Genomic DNA, 20,701 nt, shown 5'->3' on the forward strand with positions numbered 1-20,701 from the left:
TACGGTCTGAGTTAGAGGTAACTTGAACGTTCTTAATTCTAATCAACAACAAAGCTTATGAGCGAGGGCAGGTCGGAGCACAGTGAGCACCAGTGCAATACTAGGTATATCAATGACGCTCAATTGACAGGCAACCTGATGACGGTAACTTTAAGCGAAGTACTACCAGGATCTGCTCACGGTTGTTCACTAGGGTCGCTGTCCCACATATGCGAGACGGTGACCCTGGTATACAATCCGACTCCTGAACCGAGGCAAGCTCGACTTCAGGATTGAAATCATCTACTGGTAACCACCTTTGTACCTTGGCCCACTGCTCCCCCGTCCATGTCCCCGGTCTCGGTCTCTGTCTCTGTCTCTGTCCTTATCCCACTCTCGCGAATCTCGTCGCTGCCGCTCTCGGTCACGGCCTGGGTCTCTACGAGAATACTCACCATCCAGGTCTCTAGTATTATGTGACGCTCCACGTATGCGGTAGGACTCTGGTTCCTTTGATGGGCCGTGGTAGTCACCGTTCCGCCGTCGAGGACCGCGGTGAGGGTTATCTCCTAACCGATCAAGAAGACTTTTGCGAGGTGAATCTGATGGAGGTGGCATGAACTGGCGTCCGACGTCCTTCATCGAATTGCCAAATTTTAGGGCTTTTCTACCATTTGACGCAGGTTTGTCATTCCCGCGGTTCTTCACATTACGGGGATTATTGAACCAGTCCCCTGTGTCATCATCTTCTTGATCTCTGAACCTCTTTGCCATCTTCTCCTTGTCTTTGTTTTTCCCTTGTTTTCCAACATTTGCAGGTGCATCCATACCCCAGTCATCGGGCAAGGTAGGTCTGTCTTCTTCATTCTGCAACTCTCGCGGTCCACGGGGAATGCGAACAGGCTCTGATGTCGGGTCATAGAATGGTCCAGACATAATATTGTGCAAGCTGAAAGCTGACGGTTCCGCGGGTATGTCAAAGACAAAAGCGACTTCATCGCAATCCTATGAGACTCTGTCAGAAGACGAGTCGGGACTGGCAAGAATACATACGTCTCCCAGGTGTCCTGGATTTCCACAATTATAACAATACAGCTCCGATGCAATGTATCCCTCGCTTCCTTTTCCAAATCCAAGTTTCTTTTTTTCCTCCCTGGTCTGCATGATTTTCACGCGATCCTCATCTGCAACGTACTGGTATATTCTCCACAGTGTAGGACATTCCTTGTCCGAAATTGGGAAATGAACGGCAAAACATTGAAAAATTGAATTACTATCTTACATTCATCTTGTGAACCTTCGATGAGCATCGGTCGCAACAATCAATCATATCTGCTGCGAGCCTTGAATGCGAGAAACGATTTGGGCAGGTCTGAAATCCATAAGACTGGATGTAAGACAGATTACAAAAATTTTCACCTTATTGATATGACCTTTCATCCCACAAGTGTAGCAAGTCTTGCTAATAGGACAGCTCCGCGTTGAATGTTCGTCACGAGCACCACAAGTCAGACACTTCATAGCAAAATTAGCAACATCAGACTGAGGCATCCAAAAAAACTGACCACTTGAATCGGACATTCATACGTCTTATGCTCGCCCTCTGCACCGCAATTCTTGCATACAAAACGTGATGGTTTGGCGTGAGCAGCTTCCTCAACTTCCGTATCGAAGTATCGAACGAGCCCGGGTGCCTACGGAGGACATGAGCGACTTATCGTAATCATAACCACTGATGGCTGCACCTTCCTATCTTCATAGTCGAGATATTCGATGTAATCTTCCTCCTCAGAATCGACAGGTAGTTGGGGAACGATTTCAACTGGCACTGCACCATCCTCGCCAGCGCTCAAGATAGACACATGAGAGGGTAGTAGAAGTCGGTCTGCCGCGCTTTTGGAGCTCTCTGGTTGGGAATTCGAACTTTGGGTAGGCTCTGTAACCACGGGAGCAGGGGTGGCGTCGAAGAAGAACAGTTCCTGGTCAGAAAATGTTGGAACTGGCGAGCGACGTCTTGGAGATGCTGATCGCCTTTGAGGAACAGTCTCAGCATGAGAATCTGCAGTACTTCGACGCTCGAGAGACTGATTTCTCGAGCTGGTAACACCATCGCATGTAGGGCCTTTGGACTTTGTCCGTTTTCGTGGCTTTCGCTTTGACTTTTGCGAGGGAGGATCTTGCTGGTTGAGAGAGGCCGTAGGTATTTCTCCGTCAGATAATATCTCGATAGGATCTGATGGTGGGGAAGAAACCGTTAGGTCTATGAGTTCAGGCATTATAATGGCGGATAACCAGTGGCAAGGCCTTGCATAAAAAGGTGTAAAAGATGTGTTGCACCTTCCCGTTAAACTAACTTAAAGGCTGACGGGCCGCAATTGCACCCGCCTAAAAGGCAAGGCTCAAACCTTGCTGCTGCAGCAGTTCAACTCCGAACGTAGCAAAGCCTCTGGATCTGGGACTTATAACAGTACATAACTTTCACTTGATAAGGACGGAGAATAATTGCAGCTGTTCTGCCAATCGCGTCTACAGTGTGGTACAGTATACTTACCGGGGCTTGCAGTCCTGTTGCCTTACACATCCGGATAGAAATCGTTGTATTTAAGGCGGTGCATGTTGAATACAGGTATGGCTTGTAGTGCTATTGCTACAGGTTGTTGAAACTGAAGGGATAATGATAGTGTTGCGAGATGGTGCAGATGATGTGTCCACGATAGAACTTAAGGCAGCGTGGTGGTGTCTTAATGACTATAATCATATCTTTGAATGATCGTTAATATTATAGTCAGGGATTAGTTGCAACAGACCACACCCACTTCTTGTAGAACGTCTCAGAGTCTGAAGGGACGGTCTGAAGTTTTATATATCAATCAAGTTGTGGCTCAATGAGTGGGATTAAAACAAACCTCATTTCTCGCACCACGACCTTTCCGTCCCTGTTTCTCAAGTTCTCGGCGGTATTCACGGTCCTCTCTAAGCCACTGCAGAGCAGTGTTGTATAATGTGGGGGTCTGACTCAAAGGGCCGTTGGTAAAGCCTGATGGCCACGCAGTGGGTTCGGTGGCGAAGGAACCGAAGCGCATGTGGGCGACGTGAGTAGGGAATGAATTGAGTCCGTCAAAAATATGCGTTGCGTCTGTGTGCATATTTGAGAAATGCTGAAGAAGTAAAGAACTTCCGACTCACAAATAATGGTAGCTCCACGGGCGATACTGTCGTTTCGGAGGAACGTAAGTAATTCATCACGAACCATGACATCAAGGTCAACAGTCACCTGCACGCGCGTCGCTCAGACAACGTCACGGATATGGCATGAAAGAACGTACTTCATCTAAGAGAAGAACATCCCATGGTGCCATGAGGCCCATGCAAAGTTGGACGCGGCGACGTTCTCCATCGGAAATTGTATGCATATGCCAGTCTAAGTCCACATCTAGAATGTCTAGAAGTTTGTTTCTCCTTTCTTTGTATCTATATCCTCCCACGGAGTCCAAGAAGGTGGATACCACGATATCACTCCGGACTACTGGATTCATTGCCCTGGAGAACAATACAATTGCTTGGATGATGAATTACGGTTGTAATGAGAGTGGAAAAGTACCGACCACTCCGTGCCGAGGAAGGTCACGCCGAGCGGGGAATCTCTGAAGACATCTAGGCCTTTGATACGTATCTCAGCATCATTTACCAGTCTTTTACCCGCCAAAATTTGCAATAGGGTAGATTTTCCGGCTGGGTAAGAGATCAGTAAGGCGGCAAGGGCCGCAAGCTACCACTTACCTCCATTGGCGCCAACCAAGATTGTTCGGGACCCAGGCCGAAGATGAAAAGTGATGTTATCCAATGAAGGGGGCGCATTAGGAACATGACGGTAGGTCAGACGCTCGACTGTGATAGCGCACTCAGCGAGACTAGACATTATGATTCCTAATAGTGGGAGGGAGTGGTAAGCAACAAACGGAAACAATTACTAAATAGTAGAGTTAGATAATTAAATAATTAAATAAAGTAAATAATTTTTTGTACTTCGAGGAGCATGAACGTTGAACTCTACCTGTACAACACAGTTCGTAGCAGCACTCACAGGTAAATATTATAAGCTGCTCGTTACAACGGCCCGAGCGCTGAGCGTTGTTGGTTACCCACAAAAGTAAGCTTGTGCTAATAAAAGATGTAATGATCACTTATAATAGGCAAGTCATGAGTACACTCATCTGTGTTCCTGGTCGCTGTCAAACACCAAATCGTGGGAAGACGCCTGTCACTAGGCTCGCCTTTGGAGTTTCAACTTGACTAGCACAGGCCATCCTTCTCATCCTTCCACCATCGTTGCTTGCAGCGAGCAGCTGTGGCAGGAATTTAATAGACCTAATTATCAAAACGAAACTCGGTTTCAAAATTTCATCGAATCACACTCATTTAAATTTACTGTTTCTCTTTTCTGCAGTCTGCAGATCATGTTCTTAGATACCAGACAATGTGTCACTTGCCCTACAGCTCCCCCATCTTGCACTTGCTCGGCTGATCAGAGCTGCATCCAGATAACTAGGTCTGTTCATTTCAATCAGTAAATCAGTTTATATTTGACGTCATTCCAGAACTTGTAATGCCTGCCCAACATCTACTTGTCAGGCAAAGACCACCGCTACTTCTAGTAACAATGGGGGTGTCAGCTCAGGTGCACTTGCAGGTGCAGTCATTGCCATCGTTCTGGTCCTTGTAGGAGCTTTGGTACTCTATTTCTGGTACCGTCGTCGTGCCAGTTCCCGTAAGGCCCTAGAGCAGGCACAGGAAACCAAGGACGAAGCCCCCGCCCCTGCAGAAGCAGTTCTCAATCGGCCAGATCCAACTGAAAAGCCGCAGCCACCGATGCCTTCCGACCCCAATACTGTTAGAGTGTTCGTTTCATCGTCAGACAGCGTCATCGACCTCGATCCGCAGTCCCGGGGTCCATCCGCGACCGGCACCGCCTCTCTCAACGTACCTACTACTCAACCTAATCCCTTTGACGATGGTAACTCTATACAGACCACATCGACGGGTACAAATGGCACAAACGTTATCCCTATTGCCCTGGTATCCCCCGGCTCTGCGTCAGCTGATTCTGTGACACCTTCATGGCCTTCAGGATCTGCCGCAACCTCTTCTCCTGTCCGGCCTGCTCGGGCACCCGACCTGTCCTTGAATGACAATGCTTCTGCAGTGTCTGACCAATCTTTGCGTACTCCAAACCCGGGTTACGCACAGAGTCAGCGCTCAGGATCGTCGAGGATGTCATACATGTCAAACGCAAGTTATTCTAGCGACTTCCTCAATGAAGCACCGATGATTATCACGCAAGGCCAAGGTGTTCGGCAGGTTGTGGGAGTCGTTAAAGCAGAAGTCATTCAAACCTCTGGTCCATCCACACCAGTATCATCGCATTTATCCGTGAACAGTATTCCGTCGGTTGTTTCTCGCCCTTCGATTCGTTCACCCCTTGCAGCCAGCTCTTTTGGCCCTGCTGATGCCTTGGATGAGACAGAGGAAGAACATAATACATCGCAGCGCACCGACCCGTTCGGGGATCATCACGAATTCGAAGTCCACGGTGACATCTCAAACCAACCACGTCCAGTGTCGGAAGTTTCTCTCCAATTACCCCGTCTCCCGTGGTCCACCAATAACGGAGAGAGTCGTCCATCCAGCATCAGCACTCAGGCCGGGTCTATCATAGATATTAGCAGTGCTACGCGTGTCAATGTTGGACTACTGTGCCCAAAGAACCCCGACAAGTCGCCCAGGACAACCATGGGTAGACTGGTATCACCGGCCTCGGCGCAGACTTCCCGCCAGCCAACATCCCTTGAGGAACAGCAGCAATTAGCTTTGGCACACGCACATGCACAAGCCCGCGCCCAGGGCTTGGATCGCAAGCGAATCTCAGGCTGCTCGGTTGTTTCTGCCACCTCAACGCGGGCAGATTCTATTCTCGAGTCATTCCCTTTCGTCCCTCCTTCGCCCATTTCATCACTTCCTGTCCGTTCTCCGCCGCGTTCTCCTCTGCACCAACGGTTCTCTGCTACACAGTCACAGCCCCCAGTCTTTGAGGGAGCATCTCTTTCACCATCCCCTGCACAGGTGCAGGATACCACCCCTTCAGACGTACCAGAATCTGCAGAGACCCAGCTGCCCCCGTTAGACCCCCCTCCCAGCCGCCGGACCTTAGGGACTGTCCACAGTTTCTCAGGTTTCCACGGCATCATCTGGTCTCGGACCATTCCCATTCCAGATTGATTCTGGAAGTCATGACGGTAGCACAGCACCATCTGCTTTTCAAGGACGTCAAAGAGCCAGCTTGGACACGCTTGCATTGATGAGCGATTTGTCTTCATATCCTCTTAGCTACGACCGGGATGAACGAGAAAGCTTTTCTCGACAAATTACTAAGGGTTGAAGAGCCAAGATCTGTGTGCTCTCAATGTGGACGCCATGTTTCTGGACCGCTTCGACCAGCTGGCCTGACGGGGTTGTGTTAGGGTTGTGTACATGAACTGTTGTATTCTGGGCTTCTTCCTGCTATACTTGGTATGGGCTTTACTGCTCTCGGTTTTTTGGAAGGTTTTATCTAGGTAGTGCTCACAATTTTACTTGCTAAGTTCTGCTTCTTCGCTGAACGATTTTCTTTTTACGAAGGAGTTTTATTCTTCGGTCTGCGTTGGTCATTTATTTATACATTTTTATGTTTTAGCTGCAATATTGGCTAATCCCGTCTTGTGACAAAAATGTCACATTGCAATATCATCACACCTTTGAACTCGATACAATAAAGCAGCGCTGAAGGTGTATCTATCACCGTGACCGTAACGGTATACATAACAGTCTCCTGTAGCCGCCATGGATAGAGAGGTCCGACAACTGGTGGAGATGGTAAGACCTGACTCCGCGATTCCAGCCCAGTGGCATATTAACCGGCTGGTAGGGTGCGTCAGAAGCACAAGCTCAGGCTGCTCTTCGTCGGTACAAAGATGTAATGCAAGCAGCCGAGCGGATCTTCGAAGGCGAATTTGCCGACGTAGAAGAGACGGATGAAGATGTTAGTATGGAGTCTGCTGCCTTAGTAGCGCCCATCACTCCATCACGAACGCCCCGTAGTGCTGTATGTAACTCATTGCTATTCGGGAAAACGGTCTTCATCAGTTTCGATTAGACACCGGACGAGGATGGAGAAGGGGATGACGATAATGACGTAGACATGGACGATGACGATGACGATGACGGGGGTGAGTAGCTTCCTGGATACTACCCTCTGATACATCAATCGCCTTCCAGCGGATGATTATGTCGACTATGACTCTGATTACGATGAGAAGGCCAAAACTGTGGTCGAAGCCGATCCATACGCTGGCGAGTGCATTTTTGGGTTTTGTTCTTCTGGTGTTTGATGTTTTGATGGTTTTGAAGGTATCTTCTTCTCGAAGGATCGTCGCGAAGAAGTTATCGAAGTTGAAGAGGAACCTGAGACAGCCTTCATACCAGACACCAACGAGCAGGTGAAGATTATGACTCAGGGTCAGTGGATGAAGGGTTGTCCAGAGGGCGGCGAACAGGGTTTCTTGTTCGGTCTCTACAACGAGCTAAGCGGCGGCGACTGCATTTGCCCCCAATCATGTGGATATAGGATCCAGAGATCCAAGAGTAACTTCTTCGCTATTTTTGTGTGTAAAGCTGTTTCCCCTAGAAAGCTGAGAGCTGATTTGCATGCAGCCAGATTTCTTGCTGTATACCCGACATCTTCGCCGTGTCGTAAAGCGCACTTGTCCTTCATGCAAAGCGGATTTTTGTTTCGCGTGTGGAGAACCTATCAACACTGGAAGCAATCGTGACACTTCCTCTTCGGGTGATGATAATCTATTCCATTGTTCCAATCTGCAAGGCGTTATATTGGGCATCGGGCTCGCTATGTTGGAATCCACGTTCTCTGAGCAGCGTCAACAATCCTCCGAAGAGAGTTCTCAGAAATCAAAAACGAACAAGAGACGGAAGACGGATTTGCACTCTTCTTCGTCTACTCCGAAAGGGGACGATGACGAAGATGATAGCTATTATATGTCTTTGCCAGTCGGGAAGAAGTCGAAAGGAGGCGTTGGTTATGCTGGAGATGTGAAGGAAGATGTGAGTTTTCATGTGAACATCATCAGTAATTATTTTCTGAGAAGACGCAAGACTTCTGGCCAGTTGGAAGCTCAGGCCACCCAGCGTCTCAAAGATGAGAAGATCGGTACGATACTTTCCCAAATCCGCGAATATCTTCCGTCTCTGCGCCGAGAAGGAGGTGCACGAACCAGCGACTACATGGTTCACCCTACGGCTCTTGCGCATCTTCGCAGACGCTTTAACTATCTCTGCACCACTCTACTCAGGAATGATTCCCTCTCAGACATGTCAGATCGTTCTGTGCTGTACTTTGAGTTATTTGAATGGCTCGAGGTAGCGCACCATCACATCATACATTCAACCGCACTATTGATACCTCACTACAGACTATATCCAACCATGAAGCATTGGCAAGTATGATGGCGATGCCGATCATGGTGGTTTCCTCTGTCAAATCTGTCGCACCCAAGAAAGTAGCCAAGGGTAAGGCACCCATACGTGAACGAACCATCATCTATGAAGGTAGTGCTGGCCCCCGAGAACTCTTGGAAGCAATTGTCATCCAAGCGCAAGCTGCTATCAAAGGATTGGAAGGTATTAAAACACCTGACCCAGAGGTGCTTGAGATGACGGAGGAGCAGAAACGCATGACATCGTCCGCAAAGGGCAAAGAGAGAGAATTGACCCCTTCTTTGTCTGATGAAAACCAGAGGCTACTCTTGTTTTGTCAACGGATCTTGGCGACTGCAAGTGCCATTGATCGCTCACTGCGCGAGACCAAGGGTGACGCATTTGTTGACCGATTACACGCTGCACTACCAAAGATCTCATCGGAACCATTCGACCATTCATCAATTACTCTTGCTACGACAGATGAGGCACGGAAAAAGGCTTACGTGGACTGGGCTACTCAAGTTCGATTCGAATATTGTGACCTTACTGTTCCAAAAGAGGAAGACAAGAAAGGGGCGGTAGAAGAGAGCTTGCCCCATTACAAGTTCTATTATAATAGCGAGGCCCGAATGCTTGCCACCTCGGACATCCCTAAGCGTTCTCTAGCTATCGCAAAAGAGGTTTTGTGGGGTTTCTTTTGCCAAGGTTTTTTTTGACTTAGTCGATCACGCAGCTCGCCGTTTTGACGACGAATCTACCTGTTGCATGGGATTCCTCGGTCTTTTTGAGAGTCGACGAGAATCGGGTAGACATCATCAAGGCGCTCATCATAGGTCCAGAAGGAACTCCGTCAGTATCTGTTTTCTGCTCTCTTGAGCTTCTCTTACTTTTCTTTTCTAGGTATCAAGATGGCTGGTGGGTCATTCGCAAAATAAATTTCTCCTGCTCAGAGTTTCTGCAGTTTCTTGTTTGATATCTTCCTTGGGCCGAATTATAATCAAGCTCCTCCGAGCGTCAAATACATGACGGTGAGTGACTGCCTTAGTTCGAGTATCTATGTATCTGAGCTTCCTTGGTAGACCAACGGCGGAAAGTATCGGTTCAACCCTAATCTCTACGCAGTGAGTGCAAAGACGCAGGAAGTGATTCGTTCTCATCATATTCCAGGATGGCAAAGTCTGCCTATCTCTTCTCGGTACATGGTCTGGACCAGGGTGGGTCTCTGGAAAGTCAACATTGCTACAAGTTTGCTGCTCCCCTACTGTCTCCCATTATTCGTGCTCACACCCTACAGGTCCTTATATCAATTCAGTCCATGATCCTTTGTGAGGAACCCTATCTCAACGAGCCTGGATGGGCAAACGACGGTGGTACTCCGCAGTCAAGGCAATGTGAGTGGCTAAACTCGATGATAAGTGTTTTCCCTGACGTTGTCGTCAGACTCTTCCAACGTGCGGAGGATGGTCGTTAAGACTGCGGTAAGACCTGTGTATGATCGTCCGTCATCGTTTCTTACCTTTGATATTGCAGATGCTCGGCAACCTTAAGAACCCTCCAGAGCCCTTCGGCGACGTGATCCGTACGCACTACCGCCTCAAATCGCAGGCCATCATCACGCAGTTGGACAAATGGCTCATACTGGATGACGGTAAAGCAACTATTGGCGACTCGTTTTCCACAAGGCAGGATTCTGGCGGCAGCTCTAATGGCTTTAAGAAGGATGTCGAAGAGATGCAGCAGTTGCTTAGACAGTTGCAGGATGACGTGTTCAAAGTCGACAAGTGAGAACCGATGCGAAGCATACCCAGCATGGCAGGACCAGAAGTGAACCTCATACGTGTATTTAGGTGACTAGTCGCTATATGCCATTCGTCGACTTGTGTCAATTCATCAAGCTCAATTGAAATGTTGTATTTTATTCCATTAGGCTGTCAATATTTCAATTGTGGATGGATTTGGATACACGTCATGGTCACTACATCCATCCTATGACTCGGACCCAGGCTGAACAGTTTGACGTAGCTAGCCCTCCACCGGTGAACATAATAGTTTTGACGAAGTTCGGCTAAGCTGACCTGGCACCAAGACAACTTGGACTTGATTGAGTGCCCATGCAATGCACAACTAGGCTATATGAATATGAATAAATATTTTATTTAAACACATGCACAATTAAATAAATAAAGAATCACATGATGATATTGGTGTCACCGAAGTTCGTGTTCCAGAATCCAATTTGCAAAGCCGAGTGAAATGATGATAATATAGGCGCCAAGTTCCTCTCATTGATCACCACCAGTTCCAGAATACGGAAAACTGCTCGCTTCTAATATTTCTTTGCACGACACACGTAGCATAGTCCTGCGTCATTCGCGTCATGGTAAGTGACTCTGCTATTCATTCACTCGCAGGCGCTGCCGGTGGCATCGTCGCCATGTCAGCAACATAGTACGTAGCATCTTATTACGTGTGTGAGTGCAAATTCAAGTAGTGCTTTGTGCTCGCAGCCCACTCATAGTCTTATCGACGCGCGCTGCAGTCAACGTGAAGAATGACTCCAAGGTGACTACAAATCGAGTTGTGACATTTGCCTGCGCCTTGTTCTCACGCGTGTTAACAGAACGTAGCTCAACATTTCCTCGAGATTGTCAAGCGCGAGGGTGTCGTGGGCCTTTATAGCGGTCTGAGCCCAAGTTTGCTCGGGATAGCTGTCACAAACGGGTAAAGGTTCCCGAACGCCCCGCTTTGTGTTTTGCTCACATCATAATGTCGACAGGGTGTATTATTATTTCTATGAACGTTCACGAGGGATCATTCTGAATTCGAGGCAAGGGAGCAAGGCGCTTAATATGATGGAGTCGATGTTAGCAGGCGTTGTTGCTGGTACGCCAGCTTCGGTCACCCGCATGGGTAGTGTCATAACTTATCGTTGAACGTCCCACATTTTAGGATCAGCAACCACCATCATCAGCAATCCTATCTGGGTTATACAGACGTCCCAAGCCGTTCGAGTAGAACCCTCCCCTTCCGAATTATCCAATTCACATGCAGTGCCCAAACGGCCAAGTATCTTGCGAACAATTCAAGCCATCATCGCTAAAGACGGGCTGAACGGACTCTTTCGTGGGCTCGGCCCTGCTTTAGTGCTTGTGATCAACCCTGTACTGCAATACACGGTGTTTGAGCAGTTGAAGAACTTTTTGATTAAGAAAAGGACCTTGAAGCTAAGAGCGAGGGGCTCTGGAAGTGTGGTTGCAGTCTTGTCCGACTGGGATTTCTTTGTATTGGGCGCATTTTCAAAACTTGGTGCGCTTTCTGAATTACGGGTGTAGTTGGAATTATGTTGACAATGTGCTATGCAGTCGCAACGGGCTCGACGTATCCTTACATGTGAGCCTCAGTGCTTGACCGAGCTTTTTAGGCTGAGATCTGACTTGTACTCAGTGTCCTAAAGAGCAGGCTCCAGGCTGGGCAGGCGCGCGCAGAGCAATACAAATCTTCTCTCCATGGTCTCGCTACCATCTTGAAAGAGGAAGGCATACAAGGACTGTACAAAGGCGTCGGCAGTAAACTCCTCCAGAGTGTCTTCGCTGCTGCAATATTGTTTGCCGTACAGAGGAGAATATATGAGTTGACGAAGAAGGTACGTGTTCGGGTATCTCCGGTAGTATTGAATGTTTGGCTGAAAGGCGCACTAGGCTATCACGTCGCTGTCATGATTGTCCGCGGGGCATCAGTGCTATCATGGGTGTGTCGCATATGGCAGGTAAGGTAAGGTTTAACCATACCATTTCGTGGACAGCCGATACAATTTCAAAAGTTACAAGCATAATTCCATTCTCACGAGAAGATGGGTGATGATTGTAAGAGATATATTAGGGCTGAAGTCACCAAGCCATACAGAAGTTTTCAGAATGTCGAATTTATGGTCTGTAGTATCTTTGACTATGTTGACAACTCCGAGGTCACTGCCAGCGGTAAAAGTTCATAACATTCTTATCCGCCAGGGGTTTGGTGGGGGTGTGGTTTTGTACGTCAGAAAGATATCAATGTTTGCTGAGAAACATCCAGAGGACCGTAGTCATTGATGACCCATGAGTCCGCCCGTGATAAGGACACCGGTCGAGCAAGATGAATCAATCGTCTACCTCATCGTAACGGTGCTCGGCCGCGCCAGTTCCCGACACCTGCTTCCGACGATCAATTTATTAGTTTGATAACCATACACATTGCAATCTCTACTAGTATAGGTAAAAATGGAACGGACATAACATCATGTTCGCTATATTCAGCATCTTAGCATGCGCATGGTGAGCATTATGGGCTCGACCTCGTTCCTCACCCAGCCGAGATGCTCATCATGATGTTCACAAATCATTACCAGCCCTTCAAATGGGGTTGTACAACTAGGTGGACCTCGATCAGAAGTATAGCGTCCGGACGCGCTGGAAAACTAGGTTGAGAAAGACTAAGCCCAATGCGCTACCTCTCATCAGGCCCCGCAACATACATATATTACGGATGCGCGATAAGTCAGTAGTATGTTTCTGGTATCAGACGGAATCTGCTGATGATGCAGATGCAGAAATGATGTCTTTCGAGAGAGGTGCATGGGTGAGGGACCTGCTGATCTTCTGCTTAAAGAAAGACACAGCCTCGGATGGTGCCCGACAGATTTTGCAGATAATGCAGACGTAGGAATTAAGTCGTATGGCAGAGGTGCCTTAGCAACGGTCTTGCTAGTCATTATTGTGGAAAGGCAAGTGACACGAACTTGAGAGGTAGTAGTTGAATGCTGTAAGACTCTAGAGTCACTAGACATACCACTTTATAGAGAACTTGCTTTTGCTGTAATACGAGAGCGTGCATCCTCTGGAACGCCTGAGCCATAAGTCACAGGAAAGGGCTCGCCACTCCTAGTCTTCGCGCTCAAGCCTCACGAGCAGATTGCACCATAAAGTGGGCATGTCTATGGTAACATCCCTCCATGGCTGGCATATTGTGGTCATGTTGACAATTTAGAGGAGGTGATTGCTTACGATACAGCACTGCAGAAAGCGCCGTTCACCTCAGTTAGGCTGAGTATGGCTCTGAAATTTCTATACGTCTGATTCAGTAAGCCGTCAGTAGTGAACGGATGACTCTGTACACACATTGTATCTCGCGTTTTAAAATATGCGTCAAAGGTGACGAAGGGGGTTTAAGAATCAAAGCTCGCAAGTCTTGATCTCGTCGAAAATGACTGCTTCAGCCGGCTTATCCATGCTAAGACCTTTTAGGTATTTTCCAGAATATCTGCATTGCGCGCTTGCAAGCTCACGCCCACGACCGTGTATTGGGGGGTGCTAGTATTGAGCTCAACTGATGGTATACATCTTCGAGCAACCTGATCACCTTTTGAGGGTCAGTGTATCTGTCGTCAGTTCGAAGGGGTGGAAGGTTGTTGCGCCAATACTGGGGACCGCATGTCAAGTCTCCTTGTATTATGCAATTGCTTGACGTGCAGAAGAGTTGATGATATCCAAAAAAGCTTCAAGCCGCTACCTCATTCAAGTTTGTCATATCCGGAGGTGTGGAGAAACCATGGTTCCGCCATCGTAATTTATACTCTCGAACCAACGAGAATGACAGGGAAGAAACAGATCGTGAAAACAAAGCCTTCCTAGGAGTCAGAGATACTCTCGAATAAGCGGCATAAACCGATGACGCATGTATACGCGTGACATCGGCGTAGCATTACCTAGATATGAGATTTTATTAGTCTTAAACCAAACGAATTTCACCTGAACACACACTAGCACAACCCTGGACCGTTTCGAGCGACATGAGATGCGCGTCAGGCCTTACACCAATACCCTACCTTCACACGTACCGTCACTTTTTCATTATTGTCGAGAAACTAGGGGGCGGCGTTGCTGTCTAGAACCTTAAAGTTGGTCAGACAGCTGTGAAGGATCAAAATCGCGCCTGGTTGAGAATTCCCCATACTTCATGATCCATCAAGAGTATATAGCGAGCAAAGTATCAACAATTGAGTAAATGTCACAAAGAGCTCGCTCCAATACTGTAAGTTGGGACAGTTGATTGAACACGTGACACACGGAATTCAGAGAGCGCTTCGTTCGTCGGAGTTACAAAAAACTTCAGACAACGTTATGCTAAGGGACGCGTAAAGACCGTTCAGAGGCTACTACTTCAATTTTGGCCCAGAAGACTGGATAATTTTGATGCTCACGCGCACTGTTGCAACTGGTTAGGTCGACGGTGACATCCTCCCAGAGTGGCCCGAATTTTGACGGACAGTTTCTACTTGAGCCCAGTATATTATGCTCAATGCTCTCGATAAAATGACCGGCCGCTGGGCCCTGGCGGACTAACGTAAAATGTCTAAGAATCAGATCATGTGCAGTACGCTCATCGTAATCTTTGCATCATTCATGGAGGCACCCTCACGTTCTAGATGGTGAGGTCTCGCTGGCGATTATGTTGATTGTCGTGCCTTTACAGGGTCATATGTTGCTTTACATTCCAATGTAACGAAATCTTAATCCTTTCCTATATATTACGGTGTATGTTAATATCTTCTTCTCACCGGTTCTCTGATCGAGTCACAGTATTTATTGGCAACTAGTAGTTGCTGCAGACTTCTACTCACCTGTGTTGCTACTCGAAAATGTCGGTCTCGGACACCTTCGGTTTGCAGTTAGCCAAGGTAATCTAATCGTGCTTTTGTGCAGCCTTTTTCTAATGTATCTAATCATTGAAGTATACTAATGGTGAGTCAGGCTGATCTAGTTTTATCATTACTCACGACTCTCCCAAAGTCGCTGGATTAACGATCCTAGCAAGTTGCGTCTCTTCAGTCTCGTTATAGCTCTGATGTATGACCAGACTTATGACTACTTTGTCACCTTACACTCTGAAGTCAGACAAATCAGTCATTCACACATCGGTGCTGATCTTTCTAGTAGGATCCAATGGACCTGGGGACGGAAGTGGGGAATCACTCGGACCGTCTTCACGTTCTCACGATATGGACCTTTTGCTTGTGCGCTTATGACCTCGTACTGTGAGATACGACGCTATGCGCTACCACGCGAAAAGCTCATTCCTAACTAGCCGCTATCAAGACATGGGGCACGCAAGATGTGGGTGCACGATTTGTGCAGTGCCGATTGCAACTCACATCAACATATAGTGTGCACCTTTTAATGATGCTTTAAATGGTTGGTCCAGACTGCTTTCACGACATGACTTGGAAATGACATTTCGCAGGCCTACACTTCTTGAGCATTATTGCCGCAGAAGGTTGACTTTTGCATGCCACATTACAGCGTGCATTTACACTCGCACGACAGTTTTGTTGATTTTCAGGGTCTACGCCTTCTCTGGCAAAAAAAAGGCTTATCTTATAAGTATCCTCTTATTTGGTTCGGTACGATAACATCTCTATTCCCCTGTGCACCACTGACCTATATGGCGCAGGCCATCTTAGTGGCATCTGTTGTCATAAGTGCTGCCCCCATCAATTGGAGGATCCCAGGAGGCGAGTCTCAAGGCTCACTTCTCAGTCTCAGTATTCATCCCCTTTCAGGTTCCCCTTGCGTGATGGAAGGGGCTCATAGCAGCGCCCTTCCGTATGCACTCTTAATGTTCTTTGAGATAGGTGAAGCGACTATCTGATTCAAATTTCCTTAATTGATAATCTACTTCCAGTTCTCATGTCCACCACTGCATTCTTGAGATATCGACACTATCTGGGCTCTCATAGTGCTTTGATGAAGAGTGTTTATCGCGATGGACTACTCTACATGCTATGCATCACAAGTATCGAGGCCATTGTTATCATTGATTTCATGCTGACGTCTCTGTAGTGATATCTACAATCAATGTGATTGTTATCGCTGTGTTGCCCGTGAGTTCTTTCTTCGCTTTGGTCGATCTCAAAGAACTGAGTAAAACCCTTAGCTCTCGTACAGCGAAACGCTAAACACGTTAGTCTGGTCAAGTATATATGTCATCAAAAGCTCACATTCACCGTTTTAGACCTCAAATTGTTGCGCACAGTGTTCTTGCTTCTCGAATACTATTCAATCTCCAAGAAAGCATGGCGCAACCGCTCATACCAACCTACCGATCAGCGACTTCGATTGAATTCAATGCGCGATCTGGAGGCAATCAGACAGCTAGCCAGGCAGACGAAGCTTAAACCTGCTGATAATTTTGTAAGTCATACAAACAATGCTTGCCATTTGAGATTGCTGACTATGCTCACATATTTCAGCTTGTGCTTTCCGTGTCCTTCATATTTTAGTGGTGAGCTACTCCATCACCCAGGTGTATGCGTTCTCCATGCCAACAAACGCCTGTCGCCGACATCTGCATGTAGCCACCGCTCATCATTTCTTGTATAATTCAGATTCTATTGCAATTCAGATACTTAGTGGTGCTCTTCCAATTTTATTGGTCATGCAAATATGTGCTGGGACCACGCCTCATCCTTAGCGTTCGAGAATATCATACCAGCAAAACGTGTGATTGACTCTGACACAGAAATTAACATGAATTCGGCTGTCTTTCAGGAACGTGTACGTTTATCAACTAGCAGTATTGTGTAGGGACATACTTGTCGAGTGGTCTGTAGGGAGGAGAAATCTGGTGGAGGATCCTTCATAGTATTTATTCAATACGAGTTCAAAAGAGCCTTTGGAAACTTTACCGACGACAATAACTGTAGGCAGGGACCTTCCGTCATCGATGGATTGCATGTCCTGCGCGCACGTTGAGAGAGATATGGAGATACAAAGACAGCGAATCAACACAATAAAGTTCCAACGTAGTCTCTTCGTCGACAGTCGCGGTAATCACCCGAGCATTAATGAAATGAATGCCATCTTCAGGATGCGCCGTTTTGCCGCCGAAAACGAAGACAGAGACAGGGAGATCACCATTCCGCGGGATCAAACGTTCATATTGTAGAAGTACACTCTGCCTTGGTTTCTGCTTTGACTTATAGCTAGTCTCCTAGCTAAGAGGAAAACACAGTTAAAGTTATAAAAGTGTAACAGTCACGGTCACAACGTTCCTTCTTTCGAGGGCCAGGTGAAATTGACGCGGCCCTGCCGCGCCTGCCGCGGTCGTGACGCGCCTGTGACGCGGCACTGACGCACCTGGGTTGCCCTATTAATAAGCCTTATTATACTTGGTAGTTACGTGTCTCGCCAACTATAATTAGGCTTGGTTTCATCAAATCCCTACACCAGCGTTAAATAGTGCCCCAGCTCCTCAAAATACCTTCAAAAAAACTATGTACACCTCACTATGGTGGGCGCGCGCGCGCGCGCATAGGCTATATTCGGTAAGCATCCCGCCCCGCCTTAATTGCGTCATATTCCTATTTTAATTCGGCACGCTCGGCAACGCCTACTACGCTTCCTAATTCGAACCAAGGGGCCCTTCTCACGCTTCCTAGCTCTCCTCATCACTGTGCTCATCGTCCCTGCCGTTCCCTGCCTCCATCGTGCCCCCATTGTTCCGCCTTTGTCGTCGTCGTCAACCTCCTTCGTTCCTGCCGTTTCCCACCTCCCTCGTGCCTTCTCAACCTCCTTTGTACCTTCGTCGTCGTCGTCCTTCGTACCTGCCGTTTCCCAACTCCCTCGTGCTTTCGTCGTTGCCCTCCTTTGTGCCTTCATCGTTGTCGTCCTTCGTACCTGCCATTTCCCAACTCCCTCGTGCTTTCGTCGTCACCCTCCTTTGTGCCTTTGTCGTTGCCCTCCTTCGTATCTGCTGTTTCCCGCCTCCCTCGTGCTTTCGTTGTCGCCCTCCTTTGTGCCTTTGTCGTTGCCCTCCTTCGTACCTGCCGTTTCCCGCCTCCCTCGTACTTTCGTCGTCGCCCTCCTTTGTAGCTTTGTTGTTCTCCTTTGTCCCTTTGTAGTTTGTCGCACCTCATTGCACTGGGTTATGTCATATTCTACTTGCACTGTGATATTGTAGATCAAACTAAGATGTCATTGCACTTTTATAAAAACAAACTAAGTCTATCACGAGCGATTCCATCAAGAAATGAGTTATAGCGCAGGAATAATGAAACTAGGGACATTGCTCAAAGGGGACAGGATGGCTGAGTCTGGGATATTGTTATGGTACTGGGGTGCTGCTCGAAGGGGAAAGGATGATTGAGTCTGGGGGAATTGACATTACTGGGTGCTCGGCAGTACACCCACTCGTGTTAGAGTTCGAGTTGGCGTTTGGAGTGGTGTTGACATCCTCCGAACCATCTGGTGTCTGTCCAGCTGTACACCTAGTCGTATTAGAGTTCGAGTTGGCGTTCGGAGTGGTGCTGACATCCTTTGAACCATCTGGTGTCTGTCCAGCAGTACACCCAGTTGTATTAGAGTTCGAGTTGGCGTTCGGAGTGGTGCTGACATCCTCCGAACCGTCTGGTGTCCGTCCAGCAGTACACCCGGTCGTATTAGAGTTCAAGTTGGCGTTCGGAGTGGTGTTGACATCCTCCAAACCGTCTGGTGTCCGTCCATGACTCTGGGTATCTTCGTCGTCACTGGACTCAATGGTCTCCGCACTCTTGTGCTTCTTGCTACATCTGGGGTCAGCTATCGCATGTCGTACTCGCTTCTTACCCTTGTCGGACCATGTCCTGCGGCGGGACTCGATAATGTCACCACTGTCAATTTTTTCATTGCGCTCGCGACGGAGTTGCTCGAGTTCCTCGTCATTCAACACTTCCCACCTCGTATCGCCCGACTTCCAACAGTCTAAAAGAGTATGGAGGTCTGGAAGCGCGTTGGTCACACTGCTGAGGTTTGTGAATGGGATATGCTCCGGCCATCCTTTGATGGCGACCTGATAGCGGTTGACCACGTTACGAAAGTAGTCTGCCCACTGCATCCTGGCATTGCTTTCTCCGGTCACCTTCCCTATGAATAAAATGAATTCTGTGCTGTCAAAAGATGGGAAAGACTTACTCAATTTCTGGGTGATGATTGCTCGAATGTCTCCGCGAACCTTAGAGACCTCTTTTTGATGGTTGCTTGCGGCACCTAGTACAAATAGAAATTAACTTGAGAATGTAATAACAACGGAAAAACTGTACCTTGTATCCCTTGGATAGCGAAACCTTCCATCTTGCTGAGGAAGTCCTGAGTATCGATGCCGATGACAGAGTCCATAAAGTGATTGACACCCGGCGTTGTGAAGGTGATTGCACGGAGAGGTAGATCAGTAGTACCGCGCGTCATATACAACATGACCTCGGCGCCAGTGCGAGAATTTAAACTATTGAGCTAGTAACGAGACACTTAGTAACATTGTATTGCAATTCGAGGGTGCGTACCTCGTTTTCTACCGCCTTCAGGGTTTGAGTGATGTCGTTGATCTTCGACTTCGTTGAGACACGTAACCCAGAGACCTTGGTCTCCTTCTGGTCGGCGAATTCCTGGAGCAACTCTTGTTGTTCTTCCTGTGTGAGAGCGTGGTATTCATCCTTGTGGTCGCGGACCAGTGACTGGAGTGCTTCCTTTCCGTGGCCATTGCCTGTTAATTCAACATTGAGTCATGAAAATGCATATGATACAAATCAACAGACTTACAGTTCTCTTTCTTCGCTTCCTGAGATTTCTTCCAGCAAAATGTGTTCCAAACGCTGGGCTTTGAATGCTTCGAACGGAGTGATCCCCGACCCATGTATAAATCGTGCTGTACACGACGGAAGCTCTTGCGATGGGTAGCAGCAATGGTTGTTGTAACATCGTCAATTTGGCCCCATGCAAGATCAAGCGCATCCTTGAATTGACGCGACTTCTCGGTTCGCTGAAACTTGAGTGCCGCGCGAGCTTCTTTGCTGAGGGTGACCTTAGGACGACTACGAGGTGGTGCTTGAATGCGCTTCGCAGCATAGAAGGACTGGGAGACCATCACCCACAGAAGGATGGCAAAAATCAGCAAAGGGCCTTTGTAGTTGAATACGAATATTTTATACACACCAATGCATTTATTTTTTCTAACCCACGGCAAAAAAACAGGACACATGGCTTATAACTAAGACTCAAAAGGGGAAAGTGATCTACAGCCAAAATAATAAGATGCCGAAAAAGTATAGGCCGCATAAGAAAATCAATATACCAATAAGCTTCAAAATGGACATGAGGACAGATGACGGCTGCTATGGACATTCAAT

The 20,701-nt window shown here is 47.7% G+C and overlaps 7 protein-coding genes across 7 annotated transcripts; 4 read left to right on the top strand and 3 right to left on the bottom strand.

The window, feature by feature from the left end:
• Positions 1–39: 39 nt before the first annotated feature.
• Positions 40–2,343, bottom strand: F5891DRAFT_362222 (uncharacterized protein). Its single transcript, XM_041371535.1, has 6 exons — positions 1,725–2,343; positions 1,545–1,673; positions 1,399–1,494; positions 1,262–1,351; positions 1,033–1,203; positions 40–984 (listed from the first exon to the last, which is right to left on the bottom strand). The coding sequence occupies exons 1-6, from the start codon at positions 2,253–2,255 to the stop codon at positions 283–285; spliced, it is 1,719 nt and encodes a 572-aa protein (XP_041232799.1). The 5' UTR covers positions 2,256–2,343; the 3' UTR covers positions 40–282.
• A 216-nt stretch (positions 2,344–2,559) lies between these two features.
• Positions 2,560–3,916, bottom strand: F5891DRAFT_1000602 (P-loop containing nucleoside triphosphate hydrolase protein). Its single transcript, XM_041360119.1, has 7 exons — positions 3,760–3,916; positions 3,585–3,711; positions 3,306–3,519; positions 3,166–3,253; positions 2,886–3,115; positions 2,796–2,830; positions 2,560–2,739 (listed from the first exon to the last, which is right to left on the bottom strand). Exons 1-7 carry the CDS (start codon positions 3,896–3,898, stop codon positions 2,721–2,723), a joined length of 852 nt encoding a protein of 283 aa, XP_041232800.1. The 5' UTR covers positions 3,899–3,916; the 3' UTR covers positions 2,560–2,720.
• A 288-nt stretch (positions 3,917–4,204) lies between these two features.
• On the top strand, positions 4,205–6,783 carry F5891DRAFT_1000607 (uncharacterized protein). Its single transcript, XM_041360120.1, has 3 exons — positions 4,205–4,528; positions 4,578–6,123; positions 6,188–6,783. Exons 1-3 carry the CDS (start codon positions 4,437–4,439, stop codon positions 6,413–6,415), a joined length of 1,866 nt encoding a protein of 621 aa, XP_041232801.1. The 5' UTR covers positions 4,205–4,436; the 3' UTR covers positions 6,416–6,783.
• F5891DRAFT_1000611 (uncharacterized protein) lies at positions 6,784–10,670 on the top strand. The gene is made up of 15 exons (XM_041360121.1): positions 6,784–6,888; positions 6,941–7,241; positions 7,291–7,365; positions 7,423–7,676; positions 7,726–8,133; positions 8,185–8,448; positions 8,502–9,188; positions 9,242–9,357; positions 9,409–9,423; positions 9,470–9,536; positions 9,588–9,629; positions 9,676–9,753; positions 9,803–9,899; positions 9,949–9,986; positions 10,039–10,670. The coding sequence occupies exons 2-15, from the start codon at positions 7,214–7,216 to the stop codon at positions 10,291–10,293; spliced, it is 2,424 nt and encodes an 807-aa protein (XP_041232802.1). The 5' UTR covers positions 6,784–6,888; positions 6,941–7,213; the 3' UTR covers positions 10,294–10,670.
• Positions 10,671–10,729: 59 nt separating this feature from the next.
• On the top strand, positions 10,730–12,651 carry F5891DRAFT_1000616 (peroxisomal membrane protein PMP47B). The gene is made up of 9 exons (XM_041360122.1): positions 10,730–10,956; positions 11,016–11,070; positions 11,129–11,229; positions 11,285–11,391; positions 11,458–11,814; positions 11,871–11,898; positions 11,953–12,151; positions 12,207–12,274; positions 12,329–12,651. Exons 1-8 carry the CDS (start codon positions 10,886–10,888, stop codon positions 12,225–12,227), a joined length of 939 nt encoding a protein of 312 aa, XP_041232803.1. The 5' UTR covers positions 10,730–10,885; the 3' UTR covers positions 12,228–12,274; positions 12,329–12,651.
• A 2,751-nt stretch (positions 12,652–15,402) lies between these two features.
• Positions 15,403–17,034, top strand: F5891DRAFT_1000627 (uncharacterized protein). Its single transcript, XM_041360123.1, has 11 exons — positions 15,403–15,433; positions 15,482–15,577; positions 15,628–15,656; positions 15,707–15,734; positions 15,784–15,816; positions 15,867–15,943; positions 15,994–16,174; positions 16,225–16,349; positions 16,477–16,502; positions 16,555–16,733; positions 16,793–17,034. Exons 2-10 carry the CDS (start codon positions 15,565–15,567, stop codon positions 16,715–16,717), a joined length of 675 nt encoding a protein of 224 aa, XP_041232804.1. The 5' UTR covers positions 15,403–15,433; positions 15,482–15,564; the 3' UTR covers positions 16,718–16,733; positions 16,793–17,034.
• Positions 17,035–19,053: 2,019 nt separating this feature from the next.
• F5891DRAFT_917789 (uncharacterized protein) lies at positions 19,054–20,409 on the bottom strand (the record flags this gene model as incomplete). Its single annotated transcript, XM_041373739.1, has 5 exons — positions 19,054–19,442; positions 19,491–19,565; positions 19,619–19,808; positions 19,859–20,058; positions 20,115–20,409. Coding segments are annotated over 5 exons (1,149 nt in total), but the record flags the coding sequence as incomplete, so codon positions are not given.
• Positions 20,410–20,701: the final 292 nt, after the last annotated feature.

The sequence above is a fragment of the Suillus fuscotomentosus genome (assembly GCF_016647785.1).
Source record: "Suillus fuscotomentosus strain FC203 chromosome Unknown F5891scaffold_3, whole genome shotgun sequence".
In the NCBI taxonomy this organism is placed as follows: Eukaryota; Fungi; Basidiomycota; class Agaricomycetes; order Boletales; family Suillaceae; genus Suillus; species Suillus fuscotomentosus.